Source organism: Castor canadensis, chromosome 9 (assembly GCF_047511655.1).
Source record: "Castor canadensis chromosome 9, mCasCan1.hap1v2, whole genome shotgun sequence".
Taxonomy (NCBI): domain Eukaryota; kingdom Metazoa; phylum Chordata; class Mammalia; order Rodentia; family Castoridae; genus Castor; species Castor canadensis.
The window spans coordinates 73805144-73831079 of record NC_133394.1 but is presented as its reverse complement, the minus strand read 5'-3'; the positions used below and the strand labels follow the sequence as shown (position 1 = coordinate 73831079).

Genomic DNA, 25936 nt, shown 5'->3' with positions numbered 1-25936 from the left:
ATAACAGAGACTGCAAATAGCCAAGGCAATATTCAGCAAAAAGAGCAATGCTAGAGGTATCACAATATCCAATCAAACTATATTACAAAGCAATAGCAATAAAAACAGCACAGTACAGGCACAAAAACAGATATGAAGACCAGTGGAACAGAACAAAGTTCCCAGATATGAATCCACACAGCTATCCCCACCTTATTTTTGACAAAGGAGCCAAAGACATATGATGGAGAAAAGACAGCCACTTCAACAAATGTTGCTAGGAAAAGTGGTTATCTGCCTGCAAATAGATCCATGTTTATCACCTATACTAGTATCAACTCAAAATGGATCAAGGACCTTAATATCAGACCCGAAACTCTGAAGTTAGTACAGGAAAGAGCAGGGAATACTCTGGAAGCAATAGGTATAGGCAAAGATTTCCTCAATAGAACCCCAGAAGCCCAGCAACTAAGAGAAATATGGACAAATGGGACTTCATAAAATTAAAAAGCTTCTGCACAACAAAAGAAATGGTCTCTAAACTGAAGAGACCACCCACAGAGTGGGGGAAAATATTTGCCAGCTATACATCAGACAAAGAACTGATAACCAGAATATATAAGGAGCTCAAAAACTAAGCTTTCCCAAAATCAATGAACCAATAACGAAAAGGGCAACTGAACTTTCTCAAAAGAAGAAATTCAAATGGCAAAAAAAAACGCATGAAAAAATGCTCACCATTTCTAGCCATAAAGGAAATGCAAATCAAAACCACACTGATTCCACCTCCTCCCTGTTAGAATAGCCATCATCAAAAACACCACTGCCAACAAATGTTGGTGAGGATGTGGGAAAAAAGTAACCCTCATACACTGTGGGTAGGAATGCAAGCTAGTGTAACCACTCTGGAAAATAATATGGAAGCTTTTAAAAAACTAAATATAGATCTGCCATATGATCCAGCAACCCCACTCCTAGAGACATACCCAAGGAATGCAGCTCAAGAAACAGCCAAGATGCCCCACTACTGATGAATGAATTAAGAAAATGTGGTACTTATACAATGGAATTTTACTTAGCCATGAAGAAGAATGAAATCTTATCATTCGCAAGTAAATGGATGGAACTGGACAACGTCATTCTGAGCAAGGTTAGCCAGGCTCAGAAGGCCAAAAATTGTATGTTCTCCCTCACATGCAGACTTTAGATCTAGGGCAAATGCAGCAATGTTGTTGGACTTGGGTCACACGCTAAGGGGAGAGTACATACTGGGGGAATGGGGATAGGCAGGAAACCCAAAACATGAAAGTGTTTGATTTCCCCACTGCAGAGAAGCTAATACAGAAACCTTAAAGTGACAGAGGTCAATACGGGAAGGTGATTAGAAACTAGTGTAAAGGTCAGGTAGAGATGAGTCAGTTTGGATTGTAACACACTTGTGCATGGAAGCAGTGCTAGGAATCTCTCTGTATAGCTATCCTTATCTCAACTAGCAAAAAGCTGTCATTCTTATTGTTGCTTATGTCTTCTCTTCAACAATATTGGAGAAAAGGCCAGAACAGGTCCTGCCTGGAAGCAAGGGGGGGTGGGGGTGAGAGGGAAAGGATGGGGGGGTTGGGGTAGAAATGACCCAAACAATGTATGCATATATGAATATATAGAAAAAAAGAATAATAAAAAAAAGAACTTGTGTAAATGTCACAGTGTCCCCTCAGTACAACAATAAAAGAAAAAGAAAGGATCAAAATTTCATATTGGCAGCTTTGCTAGTAGTATTATATTAATAGTGTGTGTTTTACTATTCTTTGTGTTGGATACAAAATATATTTAAGAAGAAGAATTTGGTAGAGAATCTTTGACAAACATGATTACATCATTTAAGTAACCAAGGCACCAAGGGAAAAAAGAAAGATCCATATAGCCCTCACAAATTTGGATTATTTTTAAAGCAAACTTATTTTCATGAAAATAGTATAAGCAGGCATATAATATACAGTGCATTACAAAAATATGAAAAGATTCTTCATGATAGCTAAATGTAAAAAAAAAAATTACTTATCTTAGTGATTCTCATCCAAAATAAGTGAATTCTATTATTATCTTCACTTTATAGAAAAAGCTGAGACAGAGATTTCTAATAACCTGCTTGAGGTCATTTCACTCTTAAGTGATAGGAAGTTAATTACAAACCAGACAGTAGAAGTTTGCAGCCCAGCTCACAAACCAGTTACACAGACTCCAATAGCTCTGTGGTAGACTTTATTCATCTGATACAAAAATAAAGACAAGCAAAATGAAAGGCTTCGAATATCAGCTGAATTTCAATCAGTCCCACATATAACAGCAAACTATCCATTTGTAGGAGCCAGAATCATTTGTGATTTGATGTCCTAAGGGCAGCAGAAAACTGTAGAGCATCTCACTTACCCACAGTGGTTAAGCTCTTGAGTCAGTCAGGCATGTAAAAAGTCTAGCCCTTAGTACCACTTGTTAGCTCAACAAGCCTGCATAAACAACTAAACATGTCTGCTGCCATGAATTGCCACACATGTAAATGTGAAGATTTCCTGATAGGGCTAGTAAGATAATGAGGCAAGGAGATAATGTGGTATAATATGAGATCATCCATGTAATGCCTAGAAGGGGGCTTAAAATGTACTCATTCACACAGTTTTTCTGCACTTAGAAATGGTAGTGAGTAGATAAAAACTATGAGGTAACAATGCTTTGAAAATACATCTATATTAAAATACACATATATCATTGTAATTGTTTATAATTAGAATATAAGTATAGAATAGTTAAATATATTGAATTCTATGTAATGTACATATTTAAAAATCGAAAAGATATAAATGAAAAGCACAATGTTCTTGTAATATTAAAATACTATGCATATTCCCTATATATTTTTTGAGGAAAACTCTCATATGTAACCAAATGTAGAAAACTTCAAAGTTTGGAGTGTGGCTTGAGGATTGAAGCAGAAGATAAGGCCCTGAGTTCAAACCCTAGTACCATCAAAATTTAGAAAATTTTCATCAAAATAAAAATAACAAAAATTAGAGTGGCTTCTTATTTTTGATACATTCTAGGATATCAAACAAGAACCTCAGGAAGATGTAACAAATAAGATTTTGAAATTTCAGATTGATTCTTGGGGCACTGTTTTAGGAGTTCTTTATGAAGCATGAAAAAATAAATAGAAAGGTGATGGCCTTTTGAGTAATGATGAAAAAGATACAAAGAAACCCAAAACGCCAAAATCAACAAGGCAAGGAATGCCCCACTTCAATTCTATGAATTTCCTGTAAGTATAGGACTTTCACCTATTCTAGAAGGAAGTTAACTTCTTTGCGGCCCTCAGGATGGAAACGAGACCCTTCCATGTGTTGGATAAGGGCTCTATCTCTCACCATGCCCTAGCACTTTTTATTGTATTTGAAGCAGTCTTGGTATCTTTGCCCAGGCTGGCCTTGAACTGGTGATTCTCCTGCCTCTGCCTCCCAAGTAGCTCAGATTCCAGGTGTATTCCATCATACCTGGCTAATGTTAGGTTTCTGATGAACAGATGAGTGCTCCAGCTCAATGATTTCATAAGATTTAATGGTTAGTAGTTGCAGAAAACATGACAGTAAGACCTTTAATAAATTAATGTGATTCCCAGAGATGATTAACCATGACTAGTACACAAAAGTTTCTGAACTTTTGTTTACTCATTTGTTAGAAAATCACCTAGTCTTTGTTCAACAACAGCACAGATTGCTCTTTATGAGTTGGAAGGGTTATGTTGATACAGTGAACACAGAACCCCAGATGGGTCAATCGGAGTATTATAGTCTCATGAAAGTAATTTTGTCATTGAAAGCCATGCTATGCTAGATACACATTGTGTGTCCTTCTGAGGTATTCCATAAGTATAAGGACACTATTAATAAGTAAACATACCATGATAGCATTAAAGAAGATTTTTTATTAAAAATTAATATATGCATATGTTAGCAAGGCAAAAAGTGCAAAAACATGTCTCTTGATATAAGTTTGTATTCTACGCTAGAAAGCAGACTCATCCTTATCCTTAGAATTATTTCATTCTGTGAGACCATTAATAGAATAGGCCTAGAAATTTTCTATGAATTAGCAATATATATTTAGATGAATAGAATCATTCTGTAATATATAGAATATATGTTCATATAAACCATTATAAATACCATATTTTCATACCAGGATATCTAAATCATCCTCCCTGATTCTTAATAGCTATACACAATTCTAATGTGCAGACATATACATACTCATGTAGCTATCACGTTTCCAACAGATGGTATTCTAGTTTTTTATTGTTGCAACCTGTGAAGATTAGCAATTTCATACCTACGTACTTGAATTCACACAAGTACATTTATAGGAATAATTCCTAGATGTGGACTTACTAGAGTAAGAGTATATTTTTAAACTAGATAATCTTTATAAATGTTTGTACCAAAATGTTGTTCACTAAGATTTGTTTGGTAAGTTGAAAGAATAAAGCAGATTGCCACATAATCTGCTTAGCACACCAATATAAATGATTGAATAATTACAAATGATCTATAGTGTACCTCCCAGTCAATAAGACAGATATACAAAGTTCCAATAATCTCTTCTACTCTACCCAATATTCATTACTTATTCCAGAACAGACTTCACAAAGTATACCATATGAGATATACACATTATATAACATCTCTTTTTATGTACTCACATTGATATCTTCCAAATCTAAATTATTTAGAATAATATTGTTCCTCTTCCAGATGATGGGGGGCCTTAAGGCTCCCTGGACAGCACAGCTCAGAACAGCACTTTGTCCCACAGTTGTTGCAGTAATGCTAATTCTCTGATCTTCAGGCAGAATCAACTGGATCACTTCTGCAGAGATAAAGTGACAATGTTTTGATGAGAATGTAGTTTTGTAACGTTAATTAGTATAAAGTTTTGAATGCCAGTGATTTGGGCTTTTTATTTGAATAAAAGAGAAAAGGACTGTGATGAAATGAAGAAAGAGTTAATTGTTTCCAATAAAAGGTCAGAGTGACATTTCAATTTAATTGACTGACAAGCATCCTCACGAGGCAAAGACTATTAAACATTAAATGAGTATCAGAAGTAGAGTTATAATAAGCCTGGCAGATTGCACCCAAAAGAGAGATAATTTATTTAACTGCCAAATCAACATGTAGTGTGTCATCAGCATTCAAATAAAAATGATGTTGTTTGTTCACTGATAGATTTATACCGTAGGTGAAGTGAGATCATTGCCAGCTAGCTTCAGAGAATACTAGCACCTCTAAATGGGTAAAATGCATCATTATGCTGGGAAACAATTTAACTCTAAAGAAATAAGATTTATTTGGGAAGTTGAAAGAGGAAAAGAAAAAAACTGAAGTTCATCAACCAAATAGCAATTAATGAAATTCTTGCCAGTTGTCTCTCTCAGTGTTGTACAGTCCATCCAGTCACTTCTTTGTCCTTAAATTTCATAGCTAAATATCATGTAGTAAACTAACACACACACAGACACACAGATAGACACACAAGCACATATACATAAACGTTCACTATGCTGAACATGAACTCATTATCTGAAGTCAGAATCCAGCTTTCCTTCTGTTTTCAGATAATCCTTAACAGCTGTGAGAATTAACAGCTATGTCATTGCCAATCATCATGAGAGACAACTGGGGTAATGTCTTCCATTTCTGACTCCATGTGAGTCCTGCCCTTTGGTTTCCAGCTGATGTTCACAGACTCATTTTTCCAAACTGGGAATGAGTCTTGCATTTTGATTTTGCTCAGCCTTCAGCAGGTTAGAAATATCACAAATGACCATTCTAATTTGTATGTTGACCTGCAGGCTAAATAATCACCTTTTATTCTATTGTTATAATTGATGACACTTCATGGGGAGCTGAGTGGAGACAAGGTCTTCTAATTCGGAATCAATGAACTCTCAAACCATAGCTGCGATCTTCCCCATAGATTCTCTCCTTTTACACCATTCTACCTTCTTTTTCTTTTATTCTTAATTCTGTCTTTCTCTTCATGAAAAAGACTGCTGCTAATCAAGTAAATTTTATACACTTCATAACTATTCAATTAATAGATTTTATTGAAATTGAATATTGTACTTTAAAATTATTTTTAAAACTCTAGTAATATGTATTATTAAATGATTATATGCATTTTGAAAATATCTTTTGGCTTTTTCTGTACATTTCATACTGTAGATTTTACCTCTTTCCTGCTATACTTTATAGAGCTATATTTGCAAAACCAATTGTTTAAGCATAACCAGTGAAACCCAGAATCAAATGAACCTTCCCTTGAATAAATTTATCAGAAAGATTTTTTTAACTATAAGACCATCATGTTTTTGATAGTCTTTGACAGTTATTAACAACCAAAGATTTATTTCATTAAGTTAAAAATGTTGAACATTTTACTATTAATTTCATTAAGAATACTTTAATAGTGAATCAAATGATGATATAAAGATGTACGAATTTCTAATTTCTTTATGAATGGTCATCAGGTATAGAAATGTGTTAACAACCTGATTTAAAACTCATTTTAGGATCTACTACTATAAGTTGTTTGTCTCTAAGATGTAATGTTAAGTAAAATCATGTCTAACATGATGTCTAGAGTAATTTGGACCAGTTGTGGTGGTGCATGTCTATAATTTCAGCACTTAGGAGGCTGAGGCAGGAGGATCACAAGTCCAAAGCCTGACTAGGATACATAGTGAGACTCTGTCTCAAAGTAAATACATAAATAAACACACATACACACACATATGTACACGTATATATGTATCAGAGTCATCTGATACCCTTATGAAGATGTATAGGGTAGTATGAAAGGCAGTACTGAATGCTTTGGAACAACTTTGTACCCCATTGACCTGTGGATTTCCTGTCTCACTGGACACCCCTCAGTATTCAAGGGACAAGTGTTCATGGCTCCTTCTGATCTCAGGTTAAGAAGACAACTAATGCCGCTTCTACATATAAGCTCCTCCTAAAATTGAAAATGATGTAAAACAGGTTCTTTGAATTCTTTTCTACGTTTTCTCAATTTCACTACTTGGCTTAGGGGAATGTTAAAAATTTCCTTTCAAAGAAATAAAAAATGGAAATTTTCTCCAGGAGGATCTAAAGTCAAAATACAAGTACAATTAATTTAGTACAACTTAGATCAGGACTGGTAATTATTTGTGAAGTTTTTATTTGAACTTAAAATATAATAATAGTAACTCTACTGTGTTTTTAACATAGTACAAAAAGAGATTAAAATATTATGAATGTTTGTGAATTACGCTCAAGTTAAAAGAGAGTAACTTTAGTAACGTTTGCTTATTTTTTTTAAATCATAAGGAAAAAGCTCATCGTAACCAGAATTATATTATTTTAAATATCTACATGTTTTCAAGTTCATAAGTATGGACTTATGTTGAATATTTTAATTTATTTAAGACTAGTCTCATAATCTTATTGCTGTGATTATATTGCTAATTTCCATTATAGAGATGAGGCATAGAAGAAATTTAATCAGTAATATCTCCATGTAACACATACTTCTTACTTTACTCCAGCAAAAGACATCAATTATAAGCAGATAATAATAGGATAAGTCAGAAATATATCATAAAAAGTGACCCAATCATTGTATGCACATATGAATAAAGGAAATTAAAAAAAAGAAATGTATCATAAAAAAAAAAGCACTTAGGAATCCTAGCTGCAATAAATTAATTATTCTTATGAGAGAATTTTGATCATTCAATGATAATGTCTTAAACTAATTGGGGAACTCTGATGATTCTTTGTCAAGAATGTTAGCGATTACCTGATTTAGACAGACTAAGACATACACTAATTTATTATGGTATGATGATTAAAATTTTTAGATCAAATGTTATCAGTAAAATATTATATGCTTTTATTATTTTTTATATTGTGAAAGTAAAACAAAGCAAATTAAGAGTAATGTAATAAGCACTCTTGGATTTAATACAGGTAACATATTCTTAAGCGATTAGAGACATAACAAGCTAATGAGAAATTTGACAGCCTAAACCCTGGGTGGAGCTAAGAGGTGAAATTGCACCCAGAGTAACACTTTCATTGGTAAATAGATGTACCTAAAGTCAGATTAGACATAGCAAAATGGAGAATTAGTAAACTGAAAGAGATGAAAAGAAATTTTACAAAATGAAGATCAGAAAGATAAAGGTTTGTAAAACAGATGATGCTAATGAAATTATGTTAATGTGGAATGCCAGGATGAAAAAATAGAGAAAATGGGGCAGAGACAATATTTTTAAATAAATAATAGCTGAGAGTTTTCCATAAATCTAGGAGACACCAATCAGTAGATTAAAGAAGCTCACCAAACCTCAAGTAAAGCAAATAAAAAATGGGACAAGTCCATGCATGCACCCTCAACAGAGAGACTGGACAAGTCTACGCACACACCCTCAACATGAAACTGAAGAAAATCAGACAAGAAGAAATTGTGAAATCATACAAATAAAAATACAGAAACCCTATACTAAGAAGAGTTCAACAGATAACATTTCTTCAGCAAAAACACAAACGAAAATATACTGGGATGGTTTCTTTAAAGTGAAGGCACAAAATCAATATAATCTCAGGATTTTGTATATACATATAAAACTAAAATATAATAAATCTCTTTTTGTAAAAAGGAAGGAAAGATAGGAAGTAAAGAGGGAAAGATGAAAGCAAAGTAAGAAAGAAGGATGAGAGGAAGGAGAGAAGGATGCAAGGAAAGAACAAAGGAAGGAAGGGAGGGATGGAAGGAAAAGAGAGGAAGAGAAGAGGAGAGGAAGGAAGAACATCCCCAGAAATTGTGTCTTACCATAAATTCTGAAGGGTATTTATCAAATAGAAGGGAAATGGTCATAGATGGAAGCTCAAAGATGCAAGAAGGAAAGGAAAACAAAGAAAGTGTATTAATAATATAAAGAATAGCACTAAATTGATATTTCAAGGATTTGTGATATTGAGTATTATTTTCATAATCTTGGGTTAGGGAAATATTTCTTAAATAAAATTAAAAAAAAAAAAGAAAACTCACCATAAAAAAAAAAAAAACAATTGATAAGTTTGACCACATTATAATTTACCACAACTATTCATCTAAAGATATTGAATCCAAGACAAGAGTCACAAAGCAGGAAAACACACTTGCCACACACAAAACTAACAAAGATTTCATATGCAGAATAAATCAAGATATGCTATGGATGAATAAAAAAAATACTCAATAGAACAATCAACAAAAGATTTGAACAAATGCTACATGAATTAGCTGATCCATAAGCTAACAATACTATACAAAAATTATAATGTATACAATCAAGGAGATGAAATTTCAGTCAAAGTGCTTTAGACTGGCATAAATTTAAAAATATAAAAAAAATACTCAATAGAACAATCAACAAAAGATTTGAACAAATGCTACATGAATTAGCTGATCCATAAGCTAACAATACTATACAAAAATTATAATGTATACAATCAAGGAGATGAAATTTCAGTCAAAGTGCTTTAGACTGGCATAAATTTAAAAATATAGTGATAATAAGTACTGGGAAGAATATGAAGAAACATAGCTCCTAAATACCTTGAACAAGAGTATAATTCATATACAAACTTTCTCCATTAATATAATGAAGTCCTCTCTAGGCCAACCTACTTGTTCAGCCTGGTTTTTAGGGGTCAAGTTAGCTGTATGTTTTGCAGAAGCTTGGAGTTATGACATGGAATAGTCAGAGTGTTCAGATGTGTTGAAAATATATCAAAAGCAGTAATATATAGCGTTTCAAGATACATTTATTATGACCAGGGACAAGTAGAAAGGAGACCAAAATAGAGAGTGGAGCCCTAAAGGAGTAACATAAATGAATCTCAAATTTATCCTGAAGAAAAGGAGCTGGTAGCAAGAAAGTTTCTGAAGATGCAATTAACAATGAAATTATTTCTGCCATAAGTTTTGAAGTATTAACGAGGCCTTGTAATAAGTATAATGAGAAGTGTTTACTACCTAAAGAAAAAAGGTAATTTCTTCCTGTAGAATTGATGGAATTGAAAAGACTTTTTTATTCTTCTTATAGTTGTTCAGTAAGAACAATATGATATAGACAGGACTATATTTTGGTATTACTTCAAGCAATTTTACGCATTAACCATAGCAACTCTCATTTTCTTTCCTTTTAATTCATGATTTTGAAAATTTCTTCCATAGTTTTACAAATACAGTATGACTACCATTCAACTTTTCCATTCAATTTCATTCAATTGAATTATACATAGTTGAATTCTAAACTTAAATAAGTAAAGCATTAGTCTATTCATCCAGTGATATGTATGACAATAACAACTTGGAAAATAATTCTTTTTTTATGCAAAATAGTTTCCATTTGAAACTTCACCTAACAAAAGTGGTACCCCACAGAGAAAATTGGGTGGTCACTCAAAGTAGTCAACTTAATTTTAACTTTACAATTTAGAAAGCTTTAAAGATGCAAAGAGCTGAATAATTTTAACATTGTAAGTATATAGGTTGGAATAATAAATTGCATTGTGTATATGTAAAGATATATATTACAGTATATTATTTCAATTTTATAATCTCTTTTCAAGCAATGTAGGTAGAACATGGGTAAAAGGAAATAATTTTGAACATTTATGGAGTATATACAATAGGCATGTTCTAGGTATTTGATTCATTTAATCTCCAAAACTATCCTGTGAATAGATGCTGATTCTGTTTTTACTATTTTGTATTTGGTATGCTATCATGTGAGGAAATAATAAATGTATCTACAATATTCATTTTGTGATCACCATAGGAATATTCTCTAAATATTAAGGACAGAAAATGCGAAAGAAGAAGGAGCACAGGTCTCGGATCACAATGGGAGAGAAGAGAGAAGAGCTTATCTCTGGATTTTTTTGTGAAGAAGAATTCTAAAAAGAAGTATGAACTGAATATACATATTAGAAATACAAAACATCAAAAATCAACATAATCTTTCACCTTAGGAAATTAAAGCAAGAAGAACAAATTAAGTCCAAAGTAAATAGAGGAAATCAATATAATAAGAGCAGAAATCAATGAAATTGAAAACAAGAAATCAGTAGGAATAATTAATGAAATGAAAAGTTGGTTCTCTGACAAAAATGATATCAGTAGTCCCAAATCAAACTAATGGAAAATATACACAAATTACTAACATTAGAAATATAAAAGAGTACACCACTATAAATCTCATAGTATTAAATGATAATAGATGATAATGTGAACAACTCTATGCCCACAAATTTTATAGCCTAGATAAAGTAGAACAAATTCCTTAAAAGTCCTTATCTGCTAAAACTCATATAAGTAGAAATAGAAAATCTAAATAGCCCTATGTCTACTAAAGGAATTGAAAGATGAATTAGTCTCCTCTTAGGACAGATATTACCATGCCCACAGAAGTTCACTGGTGAGTTCTACCAATTTTGGTAAAAAAAGGTAATCTCAATAAATTATGCTAACACCACGAAGCATCCACAATTTTTAAAAATCTAGTTACAACTGTATATCATTCACATAAATCAACTAAAAAGAGATACCAGACCTAAATGTGACACAAAATCTTAAAACTCCTCAATGATAGACTAAGAGGGAATCTAGACAGCCTTGGGCTTGGCGATGACTTTTAAGCTAGAATGCCAAAGGCTTGTGTTAATCAGATTTGACCAAGTACCTGACAAAATGACTTATGGGAAAAATGATTTATTTTGACTGACATTTCCACAGGGTTCGGCCTGTGGCCTCTTGGCCCTATGTGCTTGGACAGAATATCATGGTAGCAGAAGCAAGTTCCTTATCTCACAGTGCTGGGGACAGAAGATGAGACAGGAAGGAGCCCAGGGCAAGATGGCCAAATTCCTCAGCTTCAGGTTGAGAACCAAGCCTTCACTGCATGAGCCCTCTGGGGAGCACTTCAGTAGTGCATGAAAGAAATACTATGTAAACTGAAACTCATTAAAATTTTTTTCTCCATAAAAGACACTACCAAGAGAAAGAAACACCAAGACTGAGGAAAATTATCTCCAAAAGAGCTATCTGACAAAGGACTGTTACCCAAAATATACAAAAAACTCTCAAAAATCAAAAATACAAAACCTAACAATACAGTTAAATAATGAGCCAAAGATCTTAACAGACAGCTCACTGAAGAGGATGTGTAGATGGTAAATGAGCATATGAAAAGGTTCTCCGTGTTAGAAATCATCAGGAAAATGCAAATTGAATCAGCAGGGAGATAACCACACACTCTTAATTCAATGGTCAAAATCCAGAGATACAGAGCAACAAGTCTCTAACTGCTGGTGAGCATAAAAAATGGTGCAGCCACTTTGAGAAAAAGTTAACATTTTCTTTCAAAGAAAAACAGTCTTATTTATAACCCAGTTATTGTCCCCCTTAGTATTTACCAAGAGAGTAGAAAACCTAGATTCACAGAAAAACCTGCTTAGGGATGTTAATGTCATACTTACACATAACTGACAAAAACTGAAGGCAATGAAGATGTCCTTTAGTGGGTGAACAGATAAATAAAATGTGATCTTTCCAGATAATTTGAATATGTCAGTGCTAAAAATAAATGTGCTATCAAGTCATGAAAAGACATTGAGGAACATTAAGTGCACATTACTAAGTGAGAGAAGTCAATCAGAAACTCCTACACACTCTATGATTACAACCATATGACATTCTGAAAAAGGCAAAACTATAGAGACTATAAAAAGGTTAGTGAGTTCCAAGGGTTGTGGATAAGGGAAGGATGTCAGAAAGATCATAGAAGACCTTCAGGGCAGCGGAATTACTTTATGTCATTATACATCTCTCTAAGAACATAAAGTGTTCAGCAACAACTGAAAACCCACATGCAAGTGGTGGAATTTACGTGATATAATAAAAGAGAAATTCTGGTGGGGATATTAACAGCAGGAAGCAATGCATGTGTACAGATTGAACACATACAAGAAATCTCTGTACACCTTTCTTTTAATTTCAAGATAAATCTAAAAGTGATCTAAAAATAAAATGTATTATAAACAATGAAGACTGAATGGCAAGGAGAATAACAGCATGAACTATATTATCAACAGGACCTGGATTTGAAACACAATGCTGATATGTGTCTTTGTTTTATTTCTATTGTACTTTATAAGGACATTTCAGAAAGATATTAGAAGTCTGTTAACCTAAATTTACCCATTTCTGAAATAAGTTGGTACCTAACTCACAATATTGAAGTGGATGGTTTGGCATGATTATATACAACTTTAATTCCAGCTACTTGGGAGGCAGAGGTAGGCTCAACTGGTAGAGCATCTGCCTAGTAAGCATGGAGTCTTGAGTTCAAACCCCAGTACTGCAAAAAAAGAAAAAAAAGATTGATGTGAAGATTCAATTATGATATTCTAAATGTTTATTAAAATAATTATTCTAAGCCTTGCCCTTAGTAAATTATAAATATGCTGAGGAAGTCATTCCAATGGAGAGTTGTTGACAATTTGTAGGTTAACCTAGGCATTGCTATTACTTTACCATCTTTAGAAATATAGCATTATCATTACTTTGATAATTTATGTTTAAAATTGTGTTGGCTTTATTTTCAAAGATATTAATACATCACAAGGAAGTTCAAGCTCACCACCATGAGGTGCTTAAACTCTGCTGTGTTCCAATCTTACACAAAACTCAGTGCCCATGAGGTTGTAGTAAAATATATTTACACTTACAAAGCCATCAAGCATTGTGATAATCACTCTTCTACTTAAAAAAATCAAGGAAATTTGAGGTAATCAAGTATCGTTTCATTGTATGATTTGTTTTATAAATACCGCGTAGTACTTAAGAAAACTTGCTATCTTTAACATATTGCTAAAATCTTAGCATGATGACTTGTAAATGGAATTCAGCGGAGTAGATTGGGAAGAGAATTTGCATTTATACATGATAGAAAGAATCTGATAGGAGCGTGAGAATCTTTATTTGTCAGAGTAAATTTTCTGTTTGTTAACGGCTTGTCCTGAGTGTGTTACAAAGTTACTATGGACAAAGGGAAGGATGTTATCCTCTGTTCCTTCCTGCAATTTACTGAAGGAAACCCCTGGATGTCAGTGTTACAGCCAATCAAATTGCACATGATTTGCTTTGTTTTTATTAAATTTAAATTTTCACTATTTTTTAGATGATAGACAGAGATAAATTATCAAATTATTTTTTGCATGTTGTGAAATAGAATTTGAGCCCATCATGTTAAAAAAAGAACTTTAATATTATTGTCTAATTAAAATGATTCCACCAAAAGATTGCTATTTGCTTAATAATGTCCTGCTGTCACAGATAAAATGAGACCCAGAGCCTTGGCTTCACGTGAAGTTTTACAGAACCAGAGCCTCTGTGGTATGTGTCAGAAAATAGGTGTGAAATATAGAAAGGGAGGGCTGGTTGTTCATTTTGGCAGCTCTTCACAGGGTCTAAAGACAGGGTCACAGCTATGCAAATTTGGAAATAAACGTAACAATCCATCCAGAATTAATTAGGCTATTGAGGATTGACTGAGCTAGTCAAAATCAAAGGATACCTTTGTTTACACTGGAATACCAATTCATTCACCGACAATGAGTAAGTATCAGGTTTAGTCACTCCATTCAGTTGTGAGCCTGGGAATCTCCCTTCTAATGCACAGGTCAAAAGCGTCACAAGATTGATGAACAGAAAATTACAAGAAAGAGTCTGCTAATCTCAAGGCAGTCAAAGTCTAATCAATGAATGAATTGCCTTTTTCAACTTTAAAGACATTTCTGTCTACAGAGCCTGTCTTTCATGTTTATTGACAAAGTCTTAGTTTTTAACCTCTTGGGTTTTTTTTTTTTTTTTGGTTTGGTTTTTCACTCTGTGCATATTACAGTGTGTGTGAACCTTAAGCATTAGCTCTGGTAGATTACAGAGGAATTGAGTTTATTAGAGCCTTCTTCACAATCACAGATATTCTGAGGACACTGGGTTTGGCAAACTAGGGTATGAACCAAATCTGCCCAGCACCTGCAAACAAAGTTGCATTGGAAAACAGCCATACCTATTCATTTCTGAATTGTTGTGGTTTCTATGGCTGCTTTCAGCTCTATAGGCAAATCTACACAGTTGCTACTCAGATGTCAAGAGATGCAAAGCCTGAAAATGTTTACTCAATGGCACTCTGCCGAAAGTTGAATATTTAGTGAAACACTGCCTGACCACATTCTTAGTTATTTAAATATAATCTATCCCATTCTGCTTCTTTTCTGAAGGATAACACTAAGCACAAGATCATTACATGGAAAATACATGGAAATTGTTTCTATCATCTATCTGTAGTTCTTAAACTATCTCTGTATTTTTAAATCTTCTTGAGCCTTCTGGAAATGGAACAGGATGAGTTTCAACACCAGCTATGCCACTCCTGGAGTCCAGCACAGAATGAAAACATTTGTCAAGTTTGTTTTAAGCGCAATATCGAGTCCCTGGTATTAGTATCCTACCAGATCAATTTTTTCCAAGTCTGTCAAGGAGCACAATTTTCATTTTTCTCTTTTTCTAACAGCCAATCAAAATTTCTAGGGCACATTCTCAACTAGAAGGAAAGCAGTCTGACTGCCCCTATGTAAATTATTCACGGTACTAATCTGTGGCAACACAATTCTCCACGATAGCATTTACATTTTAATGGGGCACATTTTAATTCAAAATTGTCCTTAAACAGAATTCTTAATAGAAATGCTTTATAAGAAGGAAAACCTGGCCCTGGTGCTGTGCAATAGCTCATTTCCATAATCCCCGCTTCTCTGAAGGAGATGGGAGGGATCAAAGTTGGTGGCCAGCCCAAGCAAAAAGTCAGCAAGACCCCATCTCAAGCAATAAGCTGGGTGTGGTGAAGTTTGTCTATAATCCCAGATACTCCTGAGACTTTAGGTAGGAGTATCACAATCTGGAACCAACTTGGACAAAAACATAGCACCCTTTCTGAAAAACAACCAAAGCCAAAAAGGGCCTAGGATGTGGCTCAAGTGGTAGAGTCTCTGCCTATTGAATATGAGACCCTGAGTTCAAACCCCAGTACACAAAAAAAAAATTATCCAAGTAATATTTGTTAACTTTCTGTCAGTTTGTAGGAAATCACAGCAGCCTCCACCTGATCAAGACTTCCTCAATGGTTCCTTCTGTCTATACTGCAGACAGGTTTATTCCTGACTCCACGCCTCTGACCTCAGAGAGTATTTACCTTACAAAACTTGCAATTGTAAAAACTTCCTGTGCCCTTTGAATTGTAAATGTTTGTCCAGACTCCTGGCTGTTTTTGTTTGTTTAGTTTTTACTTATTTAGTTTTTGTCCATGGTTGGAATTGACTGGGGCCTCACACCTGCTAGGCAAGTGCTCTATCACTGAGGCACATACCTGGGTCTGGCAGTTGAATAACCCAGGGACACCTTTCTTAAAGAGACCTGAGACATCCTGTTGAAATTTGTTAATCATCAAGGAAAACAATGCCTGTATTTCAGTCACTATTAGAGGACAAGAGCCCAGTTTTGATAATCTCCACTGACGAATGCTGATGGCCTATTCACATTGATGAATACCACCCCCCAAAGTCTTCCAACACCTCTGCACTTGTTGCCCCAGTGTTCAATAACTCACAAAGCTTCTATGTCAACACAACTTTGACGCCTATTGCAATTGTCTAGAGTAAAGTCTTCCAAGCTTATTAAGCTTGTCTGATTGAATTTCCCTATGAAAGATATCATGTGCCTCTTTTTGAAAAGCCACCAATTTGCTTCCTCAGTTATTCTCAATGAAGCTTAAGAGCAAGGAAATTGACCAAGTATTAATGAGAGGATCCATGCTACTATTTGTACCAGTAGTGTTGGTAGAATCTGGAATCTAAGAGAGATATTGACTGTCCTTATGCAGTTTCACCTACATGAGCAGGCAATGGTTGTCATACAATGATAATTTTATATCAACAACACTGCTAGGAACACATTTTCTGCATATGAATATAATTTTAATTACTATATATACTTCTAGTCTTTACTAGGCATAATTTTAAATACTATTCCTATCTTTAAATTACAGGTCTTTCAAACCTGTAATTTAAACCTGGAAGTTCTTCAGAACTTCTAAATGTAAAAGAACTCTGGTTTAGGGTTATTTATCTTCATTATCAAAACCAAGATGACAGCCAGGCACTGGTGGCTCGCACCCATTATCCTGGTTACTGTGAAGGTAGAAACCAGGAACATCACAGTTTGAAGCCAGCCGCGGGCAAATAGTTACCCAGACCCTATTTCCAAAAAACCCATCATAAAAAGAAGCACTGGCAGAGTGGCTGGACTGGCCTGTCCAGCAAGTGTAAGGCCTTGTGTTCAAACTCTGCTGTTACCAAAAAGAGAACACATGTAAACAATTCTGCAGTTAACTTAATGTGAACACATGCTCTGTATATCTGTTGCTAAAAATAATATTCCGGAATTAATTGATATGAAATGATCTTTATTTTATTTGAATAAATTATAACCTCCATGGATATCTCATTATACATCTGCATCCATCTCCAAATTGCTATATGAGAGACCAGGGTTCAATACAACAAACGGTGGAAATTACATTTTGTGCATTTTGTTAACATAAAATTTCTCAGTCTTTTATGTCAATTAAATACTTGAAATGTTTCCCAATTCTGTGGAGATTTTTCTGAGGTACTACATCTTACTCATTTGAACAAATTTTGTAAACACAGTACGTTTGGGAAATTAAATACATTTTAAAGAGGATACTGAAGCAAATATGTAAAATTTTAATAATCCTTAAATAATAAAAGTCCATATTATTTAAGATTCCTACAAAACAACAAATAAAAGCTATTTTTGCTCAAGTATATAAAAGAATTGGTGAAATGCAAATACAGATCAATTCCACCTTTGGACCTCATATTCATTTTTCTTTAATAAATAAACATTAACAGTATAGTTCAAGAGTCAAATTTGAGTTTTTTAAATATGTAACCCTGAATTTTATATTATTAGTTTAGACATATGGATTATATACTTTATTTTACCATGTGGCATTTATTTATTTACATTTTTAACTAACTTTTAAGAACTTATTTTATGTGTATTTTGAATTCATAAAAAATGTTCAGAAATTATTTTAAAAACTATGCATACTAGTGGACATTTCAATGTACATTTATAAAATACCAAGAAAAATAAAGCATAGTATTTTAAACTTTATATTCTGTTTCATTTACAATCAAGTTTAAGATGTGATCAAACACTGTGCTATGCACCAAACTGTCAATGAGAGATGAGAGTGATTTTATTTCAGCAAGATATCCTTTAGTATAGATTACAGGAAATTGGAAGATGGGTGCAAAACAAAATTACTCTACAGGTGTTCACTATAAATATAGTATATTTAAAATTTAAAGTTTCATAGCATTGACCTTGTAACAAAAGGCATTTCTTTTGGAAGAAAACACAAGCAGGAAAGAATAGAAATGAGGACAGAAAAAGATGAAAAGGTTTGCATAAATAATGCATAAAATAAACAACAGGCAATAGAAATGGACAGATTTCTAGATACATATGATCATCCAAAACTGAACCAGGAGGAAATTAATCACCTGAATAGACCTATAACACAAAATGAAATTGAAGCAGCAATCAAGACTCTCCCCAAAAAGAAAAGTCCAGGACCTGATGGATTCTCTGCTAAATTCTATCAGACCTTTAAAGAAGAACTGATACCAACCCTCCTTAAACTGTTCCATGAAATAGAAAGGGAAGGAAAACTGCTGAACACATTTTATGAAGCCAGTATTACACTTATCCCAAAACAAGGCAAAGACACCTCCAAAAAGGAGAACTATAGGCCAATCTCCTTAATGAACATTGACACAAAAATCCTCAACAAAATAATGGCAAACCAAATTCAACAACACATCAAAAAGATTATTCAAGTAGGCTTCATCCCAGGGATACAGGGGTGGTTCAACATACGAAAATCAATAAATGTAATAAACCACATTAACAGAAGCAAAGACAAAAACCACTTGATCATGTCAATAGATGCAGTAAAAGCCTTTCATAAGATCCAACATCATTTCATGATAAAAGCTCTAAGAAAACTAGGAATAGAAGGAAAGTACTTCAACATTATAAAAGCTATATATGACAAACCTACAACCAGCATTATACTTAACAGAGAAAAACTGAAACCATTCCCTCTAAAATCAGGAACCAGAAAAGGATGCACACTATCTCCACTCCTATTTAACATAGTACTGGAATTCCTAGCCAGAGCAATTAGGCAAGAAGAAGGAATAAAAGGAATACAAATAGGTAAAGAAACTGTCAAAATATCCATATTTGGAGATGACATGATCCTATACCTTAAAAACCCAAAAAACTCTACTCAGAAGCTTCTAGACATCATCAATAGCTATAGCAAGGTAGCAGGGTATAAAATCAAAATAGAAAAATCATTAGCATTTCTATACACTAACAATGAGCAAACGGAAAAAGAATGTATGAAAACAATTCCATTTACAATAGCCTCAAAAAAAAAAAAATCAAATACCTAGGTGTAAACCTAACAAAAGATGTGAAAGACCTCTACAAGGAAAACTATACACTTCTGAAGAAAGAGATTGAGGAAGACTATAGAAGGTGGAGAGATCTCCCATGCTCGTGGATTGGTAGAATCAACATAGTAAAAATGTCGATACTCCCAAAAGTAATCTACATGAATAATGCAATTCCCATCAAAATTCCAATGACATTCATTAAAGAGATTGAAAAATCTACTGTTAAATTTATATGGAAACACAAGAGGCCACGAATAGCCAAGGTAATACTCAGTCAAAAGAACAATGCAGGAAGTATTACAATACCTGACTTCAAACTATATTACAAAGCAATAACAATAAAAACAGCATGGTACTGGCACAAAAACAGATATGAAGACCAGTGGACCCAGTTATGAAGCCAGACAACTATAACCAACTTGTCTTTGACAAAGGAGCTAAAAATATGTGATGGAGAAATATCAGCCTCTTCAACAAAAACTGCTGGGAAAACTGGTTAGCAGTCTGCAAAAAACTGAAACTAGATCCATGTATATCACCCTATACCAAGATTAACTCAAGATGGATCAAGGATCTTAATATCAGACCACAAACTCTAAAGTTGATACAGGAAGAAGTAGGAAATACTCAGGAGTTAGTAGGTATAGGTAAGAACTTTCTCAATGAAACCCCAGCAGCACAGCAACTAAGAGATAGCATAGATAAATGGGACCTCATAAAGCTAAAAAGCTTCTGTTCATCAAAAGAAATGGTCTCTAAACTGAAGAGAACACCCACAGAGTGGGAGAAAATATTTGCCAACTATACATCAGACAAAGGACTGATAACCAGAATATATAGGGAACTTAAAAAACTAAATTCTGCCAAAACTAATGAACCAATAAAGAAATGGGCAAGTGAACTAAACAGAACTTTCTCAAAAGAAGAAATTCAAATGGACAAAAAACACATGAAAAAATGCTCACCATCTCTAGCAATAAAGGAAATGCAAATTAAAACCACACTAAGATTCCACCTCACCCCTGTTAGAATAGCCATCATTAGCAACACCACCAACAACAGGTGTTGGTGAGGATGTGGGGGAAAAAGGAACCCTCTTATACTGTTGGTGGGAATGTAAACTAGTACAACCACTCTGGAAAAAAATTTGGAAGCTACTTAAAAAGCTAAACATTGATCTACCATTTGATCCGGCAATACCACTCTTGGGGATATACCCAAAAGACTGTGACACAGGTTACTCCAGAGGCACCTGCACACCCATGTTTATTGCGGCACTATTCACAATAGCCAAGTTATGGAAACAGCCAAGATGCCCCAGCACTGACGAATGGATTAAGAAAATGTGGTATCTATACACAATGGAATTTTAAGCAGCCATGAAGAAGAACGAAATGTTATCATTCGCTGGTAAATGGATGGAATTGGAGAACATCATTCTGAGTGAGGTTAGCCTGGCCCAAAAGACCAAAAATCATATGTTCTCCCTCATATGTGGACATTAGATCAAGGGCAAACACAACAATGGGATTGGACTTTGATCACATGATAAAAGCGAGAGCACAGATGGAGGGGTGAGGATAAGTAAGACACCTAAAAAATTAGCTAGCATTTGTTGCCCTTAATGCAGAGAAATTAAAGCAGATACCTTAAAAGCAACTGAAGCCAATAGGAAAAGGGGACCAGGAACTAGAGAAAAGGTGAGATCAAAAAGAATTAACCTAGAAGGTAACACACTCACAGGAAATTAATGTGAGTCAACTCCCTGTTTGGCTATCCTTATCTAAACCAGCAAAAACCCTTGTTCCTTCCTATTATTGCTTATACTCTCTCTTCAACAAAATTAGAAATAAGGGCAAAATAGTTTCTGCTGGGTATTGAGGGGAAATGGGGGAGACAGAGGGACAGAGTGGTGGTAAGGGAGGATGTGGGGTCAGGGGGGAGAAATGACCCAAGCCTTGTATGCACATATGAATAATAAAAGAAAAAAAAAAAGAAATGAGGACAGAAAAAGATGAAAAGGTTTGCATAAATAATGCATAAAATAAACAACAGGCAATAGAAAAACTGTCTCGTAGTCAAGATATATTGTATATTTTAATTAGTATTTCCTTTGTTTTGAAAATAGTAATACCAATGAATACAGAACACAATATTTTTCTGGTATTCTTTAATTATCAATTTAATGTTACCTAATTCACACATTAAGCTCACTGTTTTGTTAAATAACAACCCAGGAACATACTGACATACTTAACCAATTCCTTTTATCCTTATAAAGGCAAATCTCTTAATTAGCATGGCTAAGTGGAAAATACTTTTATATAAGCCATTTCTAATTTATCAAAATTCTCATTCAATAGTTTAAGAAACAGAGATTTATGCATTATCATGGAAGCATCAACTTGTATATATCAAGTTCCTCAGAAGTACAAATATTAAAATTCTAGTTAGATAAGAAACTATAACTTTTCCCCTAAAGGCATATTTATAATAAGATTTTAATACATTGCCAAGAACTGTAAATGAGCTTTAAAGGAAAATGTTTAAAACTGAAAGGTAGAATCATAATGATGTAATTTATGCCAGTGAGATACCATCTGATAGAAAATCTTTAAAGTTGTTAATATGTATTTAATATAAGTAACACATATATATGTCTAGGGAGAAAGAGACTTTGCAATGGGTGCATTATGCTTCAACTATATGAATGCTTGATTACATATATTACCTTTCTATGTGTAATATTACCCAGTATCAATGATTGGTGATATAATTGTAGGGAGTAAATCATGCTAGATAAGTGCAAACTGGCTTCTTTTATCATTTCTAAAATTTTAGTTTTGACTGGCTAGTTATAGGACCTTAGTTTCCTCATGTGGAAAATGAAAGCAATGGTAACAACTATATCATAGACATCTTGGCAGGATTAATTAATATAAAATGCTCAGCAAGCATTTCATACCATTAATGAAAGTTATTAATATGATTAAATTACCAAACATCACCATTTCAATGTTATGGAATGACACTGTGTTTGTTTGAAACAAATTTAGAATTATCCACAATAACTTGGGAAGAAAGTAGATATGTATTTGAAATATCTCTCTCACACATACACATGTGAACACAGGAGTACATAAGAAAAACATTTGCTTTCCTTGAGATCACTGTGCTTTTAAAGGTTACTTTCAGGTTATCCAAAAATAATAACTATGCATCAATTTATCTTTTATTCCAGACATTAATTTTAACATTATGTACTTATGACACTTTTGAATTAAAAAACATATTAAGTTACTAATATTTTAAATACATCTTAATTTGTTGATTAAGTTAGAAATACTTTTCTTTCCAATTCCTCTTAGTATACAGTTTTACAAAATACTTTGGAACTGAAGAATCAGGCTCAGTGTAGAGTATTTATAAGAAACTAACAGTTTGATTAAAAAAGTAAAAAAAAATTGCTCTTTTGAAAGTAGAATATATCTCCTTGAGAAATTTAGTCATTTATAACATTTGATAAGCATATATTGCAAGTAAAGAAACAATGAAAGGGAAGGGGAGAGCAGGAAGAGATGAAGAGAGAGAGGGGGAGACAAAGACAGAGACAAAGAGAGGTGGAGAGAAAGAAAGGGAGAAAGAGTTAAAAAAAGCAAGAGACATGAAATCAATATATTCTAAGACTGAGTCAATTATCATTTGTAACTTGTTAATTTATTTTAAAGCATTCATTCATTAATACATCTAATACGTATTTATTATGCACCACATATGTATATATATATGTATATATATATATATATATATATATACTTCTCTCCATGAATTTGCTAGTACTATGCAGGAATCATGGAACAGAAACACTTAGCTTCAAGGTTTTGAGTATTTGAGTACTGAACTCTGGTCCATGTCTCTCTCCCTGGAGAAGTGAAAAGTTATTTACTTTCTCCAATACAATAAAGTTACTGTTTGTATTTTAGTTTTCTCAAGACTTAGAAGATTGCAATTAAAATCTACTCTTGTGGATTTTCAAATATACAGTACATTGTTAGATGCTATAATCACTGCACTGTGCAATGGATCTTTGGAGCTTATTCCTATTGTTGAACAGAATTTCATAGATTTTGACAACTTCTCCCTAATTATAACCACAGAGATAAGTATGTGGATAAAAGGTATGTTAATTACCTGGATTTAATCATTTCATAATGTGTGTGTATTTCAAAATATCATCTTGCACATCACATATATATTTGTATATAATTTTATCTGTCAACTTAAAATTAATATAAATTTATTAAAGGAAAGACAAGAATACAGCAATTAAGTGACTGAAGTCATAAAACAAAATTTAAGCAGACTAATGAATATAAATACCTGTGAAAGGTGCAAAACTATAATATGGAACATAAATACAATATTTAAATTGATATATAAATAAGCATAATATATATTTATATCCCATAAATTTATAAGAACCAGTAACCAAATTCACATAATGCACCTGCATAGAAATCAATTTAATTAAAAGCATGACTAGGGGGTGGGGGTAAAAGAATGGAAGGAATGATTATTAATCTGCTCCAAGAAAAATACAATATCATCAACATTATTTGTCTCTATTTCTCAGAGCAATACAAAAAAGAACAGTAAGTCAAACTGCAGCTTGTGAGGCACACATTCATTCAAGTCTCATTTCATTCTCATTGTTATCACCACTACTGATAATATAAATCATACAATAAATCATTGCAAATATAGAGACTATTACAAATAAGTGAGTCTGTTGGATTTGCAAGAGAGCACTGACGTCATGTGTCACCCACAGTACTAAGAGTACATTCATCAGCAACAGAAACCTCAAACCCAGTGGGAGATGTAAGTATCAGGGTCAGGAAACCTAAGAAGTGAGAAACAGCAATACAGGATGAGATTTAATTTAAATAAGTGTAAAGTAATACACATAAGAAATATTGTCGGAAAGAAGCAAATTGGAGAGGATTGGGGAAACAAAAGCATTTGGAGATTAGCTATGGGTTACTATGTGAGAAAATTTTGCTACATGAGAGTGAAGTAAAAAGCTAAACAAAATAGGATTGAGTATATAGAAGAATTATCTTTAAAAATATTTTGTCCATATACTTAGGGTCCATTTTCAGAAAAACCATAAAAAAAAGAATGATAATTATAATAGCTAAAACACACTTAACACTAAATGTGTGCTAGATGTATTTGTTAGTATTGAATACTTCAGTGAGTATTGAAGTAAGTACTGCTATTACCCCATTTTGTTGATGAAGAGTTAGGTTTTAGAGAGTTTGACCAGCTTTTCAAGGCTGTACTATTTTAAATGATGGATCAAGAATCATACAGAAGTTGAAAATTCACAATATAAAACTTAAAGAAGAAAAAATAAAAGAAAACATGCCAAAGAACTGGAGATTAATGCTGAGGAATAAAGAATTTCAGTAAAATGTAATTTGCTCAAGTAATAATTATGGTTAACATTCATTGAGTTCCTACTACTTGCTACAAACTATTTTCATAATTTACTTAATCATGATTTGATTTATTTAATTCTAAAAATATTGTGAGATTGAATTAGTTTTCCATTTTTATCTAATAGTTAACAAAATAGGAAATAATTATTAAGGTTGTATAGCTACTGACTGTCAGAGTTGGTATTTGAATTCAACTCTTCCTATGCCTAGCCACATGAATGGATATGTACCAGTAATTACTATGCTATGCTGGGAAAGAGACTAAAAAATGCACTAGAACACTGATAGAACAATGATGTCACCATTTGTAAATCGGCAGCCATTTTATCCTCAGACCTCACTTGAGAAACTCCCAAGGACAGCCCTGCCCTTAACAGAAATTCCTGGGCTCTAAGACAGCCCCATCCATACCAGAGACTACCACACATGCACTAACTTCCTTAACCTCACCCTTCTATAAAAGCCACTCTTGGCCCAGAATCTGTGCTGTGCCATCTTTTCCCTGGCCAGCCTGGCAGTTTGAGCCTGCCATTAAACTCTGCTCTTGGACATGAGATTTTCTCCTGAGCTTTCTTACTGAGTGGCATTTTTCCTAACATACACAAGTACAGAAATCATGCAATTCAAGAAAAAAGGGAGGGAGAGATTATTGAAAAAGTTTGATTTTGCACATAATAAAATTTTAATAGA

At 33.5% G+C, this 25936-nt stretch overlaps 1 protein-coding gene across 5 annotated transcripts in view; it reads right to left on the bottom strand.

Annotated features, from left to right (window-relative positions):
• The window catches only part of Fstl5 (follistatin like 5), a 749493-nt gene that overhangs the window by 256624 nt on the left and 466933 nt on the right, over window positions 1-25936 (bottom strand). For all 5 annotated transcript variants that reach the window (XM_074041710.1, XM_074041709.1, XM_074041711.1 and 2 more), the window contains one exon: window positions 4727-4893. In XM_074041710.1, the coding sequence (XP_073897811.1) occupies window positions 4727-4893 (167 nt within the window). The remainder of the gene's footprint in view (window positions 1-4726; window positions 4894-25936) is intronic.